At 30.8% G+C, this 11960-nt stretch overlaps 1 protein-coding gene across 1 annotated transcript; it reads right to left on the minus strand.

The window, feature by feature from the left end:
* Positions 1 to 1673: 1673 nt before the first annotated feature.
* On the minus strand, positions 1674 to 2674 carry LOC126842119 (uncharacterized). The gene is made up of 4 exons (XM_050579010.1): positions 2464 to 2674; positions 2250 to 2399; positions 1840 to 2182; positions 1674 to 1750 (listed from the first exon to the last, which is right to left on the minus strand). Exons 1-4 carry the CDS (start codon positions 2534 to 2536, stop codon positions 1696 to 1698), a joined length of 621 nt encoding a protein of 206 aa, XP_050434967.1. The 5' UTR covers positions 2537 to 2674; the 3' UTR covers positions 1674 to 1695.
* Positions 2675 to 11960: the final 9286 nt, after the last annotated feature.

The following is an 11960-nucleotide window of genomic DNA, read 5'->3' on the forward strand; positions in this document are numbered from 1 at the left end:
GAAAAAGTTGTTCGAACTAAAGGATCTAAATTGTATGTTAAATGGTTAGGATTTCCATCGACCGAAAATAGTTGGATAAATAGGACTGATATAAAGCAACCATAGCCAGTCATACGTTGACTATGAACGTGTTTGGAGAGACTGCTGATACATTTATAAACAATATAATTTCAACGCTTGACGGTAATAGCAAACTTATAAAAAATAACGATAATAAAATTTCAAGTATTACAAAACAGTTGTATGACATACAGAAAACAACATCAGATAACCTTGAAAAAATTAAATCTATAGAAACTACTATAGAAAAAATCAATGATGATAATGAAATTTTTAAGTATACAACTGATAAAACAATCGTAGAAATTCTTAATAGTGTTCAAGACCAAAACGATGTTCGAAAATTAGATGAACATATATTAGGCCGTATAAGTTCTTTAGAAGTGTTTCTCGCAGATAAATCAGGATTTAAGAAGCCGGCAAATTAGTTGATTTATTTTTTCATAATGACTTCTGCTATTTTGGATATGGAATGTATTATGTCACCAGACTCTAATTATTTAATAAAAGAATTATCTGTAATTGCAACTGACACATGGAATACACAACATTAGATATTTAAGTACAACTTTACACAAACTTCAAACAAAAACACTCGAAACGTTAACAGGTGGCTAGCTAGAAACCATTACTCAATGAAACCTCAAAATGGAGACGTTGAAGCAGAAGATATATCGAGAATTTTAAATTCTTTAACATTTACAATCATCTATGTCAAAGGGCTACAGAAAAAAGATATTTTACATCAGTTTATACCACATATCCAAATAATTAACCTTGAAGACATCGGATGCCCTCGCTTATCGGAACTAACCACTGAAGAATCATATCCATCATGTTTATTTCATATGAATTTAAACCCTAAACACTGTACTTTTTATAAAATGTTTGCATTACGAAATTGGTTTGTAAACATCTCATAACCTTGTATATTATAATGTATTTTAATTTAACTTTATTTTTAATAAAAACAATTTATTTATTATAATTTAGTAGTCTATTTTTTTTTTTATTTACATTACGAATATAACATACATGTAAAGATATTATTTATATATATATATATTTATTATTATAAATTTGAACATTGTTATTGTTATAAAGTGGAAAAAAAAAGGGGAGGGAACATTAATAAATTTTATTTACATATTCTCACTACAACAATCAGAAGTGGGAGAGGTCATCTGCACAAATCCGAAGTGTATAGAGAATATATATATATATAACAAAACAAAAAATAAAATGGTAAAAAAAAAAAAGTGTATATGTACATATATAATAACACTTTATTTACAATAAAAAGGTTGAGGTTAGCTACAATATAATTCATTTTAATATTAAATCTATATTATTGACATTACAAGTATAACATACATGTACAGATATTAGTTAATTATACATATATTATATACATGTATTCACAAATTTAATCAATGTTATTGTTATAAAGTGGAAAAAAAAGGGGGGAGGGAATATTAATAAATTTTATTTACATATTCTCACTACAACAATCAGAAGTGGGAGAGGTTGTCTGCACAAAACTGAAGTGTATAGAGAATATATATAACAAAACAAAAATAAATAAAAGGGTGAAAAAAAATAACATTACTCATAAACTTAATAATAAATTGGAAATTATAGTTCTTCTTCTTCTTCTTCTTCATCTTCTTCTTCTTCTTCAGCCATCTCCCTATGTTTAAATAAATTGTTTATATTAGTAAATTTTGTTGTTTATATTAGTAAATTTTGTTTTAACAAACTAATGATTTTATAACTTACATTAGTTTATAATGTCCATAAGGTAAAGTATGTATACGGTCAGGTAATACAACTCTCTTGTCGTCATGTCGATTTAACGCTAGCTTGAGGGTTGAAATGGTTTTAATATTATGTTTATAAGAACGGAATGAGTTCATCGTACGGTATGGATTGAATGCAGCAGGATCTTTTCCATTGATACCTTGGAATAAACAATCCATATGATCCTCAAATGTCATATGGTTCTTTATTACATGGTAAGCAACGCCCTTAGCTTTAATATGTTCATGTCCAACCTGTATGTAACCATACGATTTTGGTTTTAGAGCCACTTGTTCCGAGATTATTTCACCTCCAGTCTCATCTAAAACATATTAGAATTATTATCTATATACAATAAAAAAAAGAAACTATTATATTGTATAACTAACCTGTGAAAGTTCCGGGAACTTTTTTTCTCTCGGTTCTATAACACGGATGAGATGGCGGGAAATTAGATGTATCCAATTTTTCCAGAAAACCTGGTTTGGTTAGCATGTCATGGTAAAAGTCATCTGTCTTAATTAAATACATTAGAGAATCTGAAAATATTAATAATAAATATATATAATAGTTCTTCAATAAAAAAAAAAATAATAGTATTACCTGTATCCATGTATAACAGTTCTATGTCACATCCATAGTATTTTTTCATTACATTGTAATGAAAATTATACATTAAAGTCTTGGAGATTTCCAAGACAGTAAATCCTACATAAATAGGCTTATCAAAAGTTAAAACTGCCTTGTGGAGGTGTACCGCATACAAGTTTTCATTGTATTGCGTTACACCCTTAAATGTAGGCTTGTTTATCAGTTTTTGAAAAGCTGCAGGACTGCAGACAAGAGACATCTTCATGCGATTGCGTACATTCTCCATGGTTTTACCTATTAAAATAATTAAGATGATATTATTTTTTAAAAAAATTATTTTTTTTAAATATAATTATATATATACACATTTACCAAAAACTGCGTTGTTCATGAGCTTAAAGAAATCCTTTTGGAAATCGTCGGTTGCTTTTTTCCTCATTTCCGTATTGAGTGAAATATAGCTAGCTAACCAAGGGCTTTGGTCAAATTGAAGTACCCTATGCACCTTTTTTAAAACAAGACCCTCCTTCAGAGCCTGCTTTAAAATTGAGTGGTGCACAATATACTTTTTTTTATCGTTTAACGTCAAGATTATTTTTTTTATCTTTGAACCAGGAGGGGTAATCTTCTCACACATAAACGGCAGATCTGAATGTTGATCATGAAGGGATTTCGGGTATTCGACATCAACCTCTAAAATCAACCCGTTTTCCGAATTGTCATCTATTCTGTCTAAACGGTTTTGAACAGATTGTACAGAAAGATTTCCTTCGTACCATTTGAAGTTACCAGTTGGTATCGTTTGCGACATTGCCCAACCATATCTGAAATAATTATATGAAAATTAAAAAAATAAACTATAAATACAGTTTTCACATTATTATTACTCACAGATTTGTTGCATTAAGATATGTTATCCATCTGTTTGGTTCTTCGGGATTGTATACGGGTGCCTTGCTGTGGTTAGCTTTAGAGTATCTCTTTGAAGCTTGACAGATTCCTCCTCTTACACCTAAATTAGATAACGAATGTTAGAGATGTAATATCAATGAAACTATAACTGTTATTACCTTGCTCGAACATAAGTAACATGTCATAGTCTGATATCAATTCCAACTTGGCTTCAGTGTATTTCAAACACACATCGAAACTCATACCAAGGTTAGTATAATAATGACAGCAATCGATTTCATATGTTTTTAAACAGAGCTCCCTAAAAGCTTTAAAAACATCACATAAAATATGTACATCCAATTCGTTATACCTGAAAAATATAAATAATTATCAGACTAAGATAGAATACTATTAAATATATCACATACCATAAGCTGTATTCGCCTAAAGTTTTGAATTTAAAACGATTCCATACATTTTGAGCGTGTTTATAATCATCTTGGGAAATATTTTTCTCAGTCAGTGAACTAAAAAAAAAATTGTTTTTAATTTATTTTATTATTATTATTATTTTTTTAATTAATATAATTATTATAATTCACCTGTAAAACTGTTCTATAGGCGGTAGACACTGTTCTTCCAATTTTTCCCATGAGTCCGTATAATCGTAACAGTAAACACCTTTACGAGTAACCATATCCAAATCATCTTCACCATATGCATTTATCACAGAACGGAACTTTGTCTTATCGGATCGAGCAAGGTTATTGGCTAATTTTTCCAAACTACTAGCCATAAAACGATAACTATCCAGAAAACGTATGGAAAACCTATTCGAAATATATTTTGAAAAAGATATAAATTTTTCTTCACTATTTGGAATAACGTTTATTGTATGCGGATCGTGCCCTATTCGTTTATTATTATATGGCTATCATAACTAGAGAGATTGTGCATGATGCAACTTACGAATTTCGAGGTTTGCATCTTTAAGTTACACCTATTACAGACAGTCTGTCTATAACTACCGCTTAAATGATGGTGATCACGTACCGGATTATTTGTTAATGAAAATTTACATTTACAAAGAGGACATTTACCCCCGTTCACGATAGACTTATGGTTACTTTCATTCTGTGATGTCATACATATAGGAGTGTTGATTTTTAAAAGCTGTTCAATTTTACGTGCCACATCAGTAATGCTCTGTATAAAATGCTTTGGTACATCGTTAGCCTCAAAATTTGCATTACCTCTGTATACAACCGGGGATTGCGGTATGTCGAATTGATCCATTAGCTCTGTTGGTACATCCTCGCTAGCTTTAACTAAATAACAATAACTCATGGGAACATGTTCTTGAGTGACAGTTGTTTTCCCAAAATGGTTGTCCCCTACAGGTTTCTTCAATAAACACTCGAAATCAGCGTAAATGACAAAATCGAGTTTTTGGGTGTTACCCCAGTTCTCAAACTGCATGTACGTATTTGGCGGTGGTAGAATTGGAGTTACTGACTCGTTCTTGACGCATATTCGTTTATGATCTTCAAGTCTAGCTTCTTTATCAATTTTACCGGTTCATCGATGTACACCTTAAAACGGCGTCTGCAGATGGCTTTTTCCTTGGTGTTTTTAGACAGTTGACATCCAACCAATCTTGCAAGATTCTTGATATAACAGTAGTGGTATACTCCCTCTCCGTTGTTGAAATATAATAAATCGTAATGATCGGTTTGTTCACGGTCACACACCTTGTATGGGATAATAATGAATTCATCTTTTTCTGCATTTTGAGACGTCTGGCCGTTGTTATTCTTAGATTTATTTTTATATGTTAAACTCCCCTTCTTGAAGCCGTACACGTTTATCGATACCCCTGGATTATTTTTTTCAAAATGTTTCACCTCAGATAATGGCACAGGGAATGTAATTCCCGAGAAATTGTGTCTGCTTGGTACATTCTGATAATGTGTGATACGGCTGGGGTTTGGTGCAGTAACGTCCTTGGCCATAATGCTGTATTTGAAGCACATATTGTCATTATTTTGTACGTTTATTGTTGCTTTACGATTTTCAATTGTCTCCGGAAGCGGTATAAAAGCTGAACCTCCAAGGGGTGTATATTTAAATACATCAAGTAGTATACCATCAATTTTCTCTAAAGAAAACCCGGATCCTTTCCCCTCCATCTCAGCCTCTTCAGAAATTATCTTAGCAAAGTCCTCGTCTATTGCCGATTCAATGTTCGTGTCTTGGAATAGAGTTCTTGCTGATGACTTGAATGCTCTATTTTCCAAAACATCTGTAGAAGGGATTTTATACGTCGATTCCAGTTTTAATGTATACTTCACCGCATTTTCGGCTACAAGTGTTCTTAATAATTCGAATAGTTGCGGTTTGGTTTCAGCCAGGAAAGAGTCATAATCAGCTAACTGATTAAAATTTCTTTTGTAGAAAGTTTTACAAAGCCCGTTGAACCCACTGCTAGTTAATACAAATCCATCTACTTGAGTAGCTGCTAGTCGATGACGTTTCAATCGGGTGTTAGATTGGTTGACGTTGTCTCTTTGTCGTTTACCTACACCTAATAATAAAATAATATTCCCTACTTAATATAATACGTTTACTATAATTTTCTAATCAAATTAAATAAAAACTAAAAAAAATATCGGGCGTTGAAGATAGGCAATTTTTATGTAAATATTTTATCGTTTAAAAATAATTTCAGCTAAATTAAATCGGCCGTAGAATGTAAAAGATTTTTAGATAATTATTATAACGTTTAAAAATTGTAATTTACTTCGCAGAATTATATTTTATTAACACGAAAAATATTTATACATTTAGTTAAATAGTATCGGAGTTAAATTAAAAAAAATTTAAAAAAAAACGATTGTAGACGGTGAACGATTTTTATATAAATTAGTTTATCTTAAAAAAAATAAAAAAATATTTATACATTTAATCGTTAATCACGTTAAAAATAATGTTTTTGATAATAAATTTAAAAAAAATATTTATACATTTAATGGTTAATCACGTTAAAAATAATGTTTTTGATAATAAATTTATCCAAGTTGTAATACTAACTAATCAATCGATTAGATATAATTCCTATATATTATTATCTAAATTTTTAATCTAACCCTAGACTATCGTTTCACTTGTAAAACTATAATAAAACTAATAAAAACAGGCGTTGAAGATAGGCAATTTTTTTAGTTAATCGTTTAAAAATTAATTCCAGAGTTAAATTAAAAATTGGTTTTACTAATAATTTAACCAAGTTGTAATAATATCTATTTAAACGATTAGGTTTATTTCTAATATATTATTAACTAAATTTTAATCTAACCATATCCTATCGTTTCACTTGTAAAAATTTATATTATTGACTAACCTGATCCACTTGCCGAGTTTGATTGCATATGTTCGGGGGTATGTATGTAGTCCGGTAAATTTGCCGATGTTGATGGAATATTATCATACGCTTGATTACATAATTCATCACCTTCACTATCGAAGAAGCTTTCATGTGATGTGCCCCTTTGTCCTAAAAAAAAAAAAAGGTATTTAATAATATTTACTATTTTACAAAAAAAATGTTTATACTAACCTAATGTCTGGATGTTGGATGTGTGTTGTATAACGCTAGTACGTTGCTGTATACGCTCGTGTCTTCCATCCTGACCAGCTCCGGCTGTGTGAAAATATATATTTATTTAATTAAATCACTAAATTTTTTTAAATTAAAAAAAATGTATCTTATTTTAAGTAATTCACATACCGTGCTTCCTTTTGCAGTGTCGAGTAAGATTTAATTTACTTTCACAATCATATTCACATTCACCGCAGTAAAATCGAACACCATCATGAGTTTTAAGATGACGGTTTAAATTATGCTTTAAAGAGTACACCTTTTTACAAATATTACACTGATACATGATTAAAAATTTAATATGATCAATATAATATTAATAATATAATAATAATTGATTAATAATAATAATATATTATGTTAAATGCGTAAAAAAAAATGAATTGCGTTATAAAGTTAGTAAGCAATATCTTATATAAGCGTTAATATATTGTATGCGTTAGTATGTTAAATTTATGCGAAAGCGAAAATATATTTAAAATTAGCAATAATAATAATATCAATATGATAATTTGTTTTTAAAAAAACACAAAACCGATAATATTAAAATTAAACACTGAAAAATAAATGTAATATTTTAACGGAGTGAAAACTTAGATGCACTTGTTAACGTTTTCGCTGTAGAACCAAATCTGACGTTATTAGAAATATTGGTTCACTAGCATGGTCTAAGATTTAATCATAACCTCCCTCCAACAAGCAAAATATTCATCCCTCCCAACTCGTTGGAAGGGATGATATTTCGTTTCATATTCCATCTACCAAACATTAGCAACTGGTCTGAACTTGATTTTTTTGAGTGCGTTATAGGATTCTATGGAAAGACCTTTCGTTGACCGAAACGAAATTTATGTATATATTTTACACGTAAATACTATTTTAAAATGACCATACGCTCACCACGTGGGAAGGTTTTTTTTAGGCAAACAACCAAATTCTTTGATAACTGGTTACACGGTAAATTTACGATTTTTATTATAAAGAAAATAACGGGGTGGTCTTTCTGACGATATATTACACACCCGACTGACCGAAACGAATTTTATGTATATTTTTTACATAGTATACATTATTTTAAATGGCTTACACATCGCCACATGGGGGGGTGTTCTTTACGTAACAAGCCAGCATCTACCAACATAGCAACTGGTCTGAACCTGATTTTTTAGTGCGTTATAATTCTATGGAAAGACCTTTCGTTGACCGAAACGAAATTTATGTATATTTTTACACGTAAATACTATTTTAAATGAGCATATGCATCGCCACATGGGGAGGATTTTTTTTAAGCAAACAACCTAAATTCTTCGATAACATGGTTACACGGTAAATTTACGATTTTTATTTATAAAGAAAATAACAGGGTTGACCTTTTCTAATGATATATTACACACCCCGACTTGACCGAAACGAATTTTATGTGTATATTTTTTACATAGTATACATTATTTTAAAATAACCTTACACGTCGCTATATGTGGGAGGATGATCTTTGCGTGACCAATCCAAATTCTTCAGTTTTACATCATGTATAACCTAACCTAACGGTAAATTTATTATCTACATTTATAAAGAAAACTTCTCGGGTACATACACAATATTTTTTTGAATCTATATATCCTGGAAAATATTTAGTTACGTAAATCAACATTTAGTGTTAACCATTTCAGTGAGCAACCCGTGTATTTTGTTTAACCTAAAATATTAGCAAATTAACTATGTCAAATCTCTCAGAAATTTATATAAGAAACGATATGTTTACCTCACGTTTTGTTTTTGAACGTATACCGCAATATCCTTTAAAATACGGGGTAGATCATATACGACGATATTCAAGTGCGTTTACCGAGTGGAATGTCGCGTATTGTTGTAAACGTTTCAACAGTCGCGATTATATATGCAATGAACACCCGCGTTGGAGCACTTTTGAGGGCATAGAACGACAACCTGAATTTGGGGTTAGATAATTTGCCATCAACGACATTAATGGATTTTTCGCATTTATGCGATTAATGCATTGTAAGCAATGCAGACGTCCACTGTACCGATGGCTCACAGTCGATAAATCAATCGCCAGGAATTGGAGCCTGCTTACATTAGACAAGTTTGTAAATTACGTTGATCTACCTATTGAATATATTAACTTGTAATTTTTTTTTTACTAACCTTAGATTTAAGAAACCGGAGTTAATTATTGTAATTTTTTTTATTAATATTAGATTTTAAGAGGTATGATTGTGACTTAAATATTTTATCTAAAAGAAACTTTTTTAAAAAAAACAATAAATCCTCATTTTTTTTAGTTAACTATGTATTTAATTTAATTGAATTTATTAAATTTATTTAAACTAAATTATCATGACTCATCTATGAACTAAATATCTATCCTTATTATTTTAAAAAAAATGTGGTCTGGATTAATCGTTTCTATAACACTATGGTTAGTAAGAATTGTAAAAAAAAAATCTGACCATAATATTTACATAATTTCATATGTCTGTGAGCTTAAGGTGTGTATGCATGATTTCTATGCGTTATAAGGATAAAATATTGTACTAAATGGAAACTTACCATTTTTACTTTTAAGGTTTGTATTAAATAAAATATCGTATTCTATGACATCAGTTAAACAGTGTTTAAAAACAAAATTTAAAAGTAATATAATATTTTATATGTATTATCCATAAATAATATTATTAAGAAATGATCGTTAAAATTTATAACAGCTTAAAACATCGGTGAAAGGCTAGGTTAGGTTGAAAATCAAAAAAATTAGCTGTTAAAAATAATAATATAAAAATTGATATAAGTTGATAAAAATAATAAAGATTTTTTTTCTTTAAATATAATACATTAAAATTTGCCGATTGGGCTAGGTTAGGATAGGTTAGGGACAACAAGGCGGAGTTCATTGTTACACCGTCATCCATTCATCCCCGCGGCGGCCGACGGCCATTCTCCGGGCGGCGGCCGAGACACCTACAAGACGACGTGAGGCGGGGTACAAGACAGCTGTGAATTATCCGATCGCCACCTGCGTAATCCTCAAAAGTAATCTCCAAGGCTAATCCTCCGGCTAATCACCAATCCTCAATCCTCAATCACCCCATTGTTCCAGTATATACATTCCCCTTCTACTGTCGAACAACTATACGTTGGTGTGTTGAATGGCTCTTCTTCTTCATCTTTATCAATTTTAATTTCCCGCACCGTTCCAGGTTTAATTATACTAAAAATATAAATTAATAGTCAACAGAATGTCAAAAATCTCGAGAATCAACAGCCAAATTCGTACCCTCTGTAACGAAGACCATACGGCGAACTACAAATAAAATCTACAAAAAATTCGTAACTATAAGAAAATCGAAAACCATTGAAGACCTTTATCGAAAAAAAACCCAAAACAAACAGTGAACTTGCTACTCAATTCCCATTACTGATCTCACTCTCTACCGCGCATACACTAATTCAATCATCGTCATCACAGGCCCGTTCATATGCATCAATTGTTGGGAATGTCAATACCGTTCAAACAACGTCTCTCCGATGCTGACGTTTCTGGAAGAATTTAGAGCGATTGTCAATCCATTGATTTCTCTTTTAACTTCCACTCTGCAGGTATTAACTGCCAGCCTACAAAATAATAAACCACTCGTTATCTAAGAATTGTGTTTTCTCTAATTTGTATTCGGTTAAATTGTTCTATTTTCTATTTTTATTTTATTAAGAACATTAATTGTAATAATATCTATCGATGTCGAGCCGTAATACTTTTTGGCAAAAGCTAACAAAAAAAAAACAAAAAAGATCGGCCAGTACGATTTCGGGAAACTAGGGTCCTTGTTGGCCCTTTCTTTAATACAACCAAATCCACTTTCTACCGTGCCTGAGGAAATGTATTGGACTCGAAGCAATCAATGACAATTTTATGGAGATGCATACCAATGTAGGTGAACCTTATTTGGCTGCTTTAAAGCGTGTGGCGATATCTAATTTGAATATCTTAGAAAACAATTGAAATAATTATTTTGCAGCTAAAATGTCAGAGTAAACGGTAAGATGTTGTTGCAATAGCACGTTTTCTTACCCTGAATGCCCTTTTGCATAACACTGAGAAAAACTAAAATCGCTCTAATTTAGTGAGCATAGAGAGGATCGACTTGAAACCGACATCAATCCTCTCACTCAACTATTTTAAAACGATATATGTGGGCTTCACAAAAAACGAACACGAATTATATTGAATATAATTAATGTTGTGTATTTGGGTCATGGAATATAAGTATGTTGTAAGTAATAAAAATAGTATAGCCTTATATGGTAGTATATGCGAACATTATAGAAATCATTATGTAATATTTAAAAGTTGTTTGATACAAGGACCAATTTCATTTATGACCTAGATTATATCACATATAAGCCATAGTATTAAGGTGTTGGATTATCACTCTATTACGGACACTGTTATAACTGTAACGTACGCTGTATATACTATTCTTTAGATTTATACTGTGTGTTTTTGTATTTAATAGTATTGTGTTCAATCATATTGTTGTTGTGTTTTATTTCTACTTAAATACTAACATCCACCAAGGTATACAAGCGTATATCGCAATAAATTACTTGCGCAAAATTACTCGACAATGGCGGAAATGGCTCTTTACCACAGTAGTAATGACAAACGAAACACCCAAAACATTGAAAAAAGCACACGTGTTATGTGCTTTTGAACCCAGGGAAACAGCCACAAAATAATGACGCCAACAACTTTTGACCAGTTTCACTGTTATGCCATAATATGTAGGATTAAAAAAATGGCCTACCTCAGTAGAGAGGTCTAGCTACAATTCTTCTTCTTATTGTTTATACATATGATTAACCAATAAGGAAAGAGACTGAACATTTTATCTATGCAAATGATTCAGTAGTATCTATAATTGACAAGCTCCTATGACCG

The sequence above is a fragment of the Adelges cooleyi genome, unplaced genomic scaffold, assembly GCF_023614345.1.
Source record: "Adelges cooleyi isolate 19-005CV unplaced genomic scaffold, UGA_ACOO_1.1 ACOO_flye_CR_arks_rails_tigmint_CR_PRNA_446, whole genome shotgun sequence".
NCBI classification, from domain to species: Eukaryota; Metazoa; Arthropoda; class Insecta; order Hemiptera; family Adelgidae; genus Adelges; species Adelges cooleyi.

Bases quoted from the DNA above. Each gene is read 5' to 3' on its own strand.
- LOC126842119 (XM_050579010.1), bottom strand. From the start codon at position 2,536: ATGTATAATTTTCATTACAATGTAATGAAAAAATACTATGGATGTGAC. The intron at 2,400-2,463 runs GTAATACTATTA...TAATATTTTCAG, and splicing joins ACTGTTATACATGGATACAG to ATTCTCTAATGTATTTAATT. The intron at 2,183-2,249 runs GTTAGTTATACA...AATATGTTTTAG, and splicing joins AGTTCCCGGAACTTTCACAG to ATGAGACTGGAGGTGAAATA.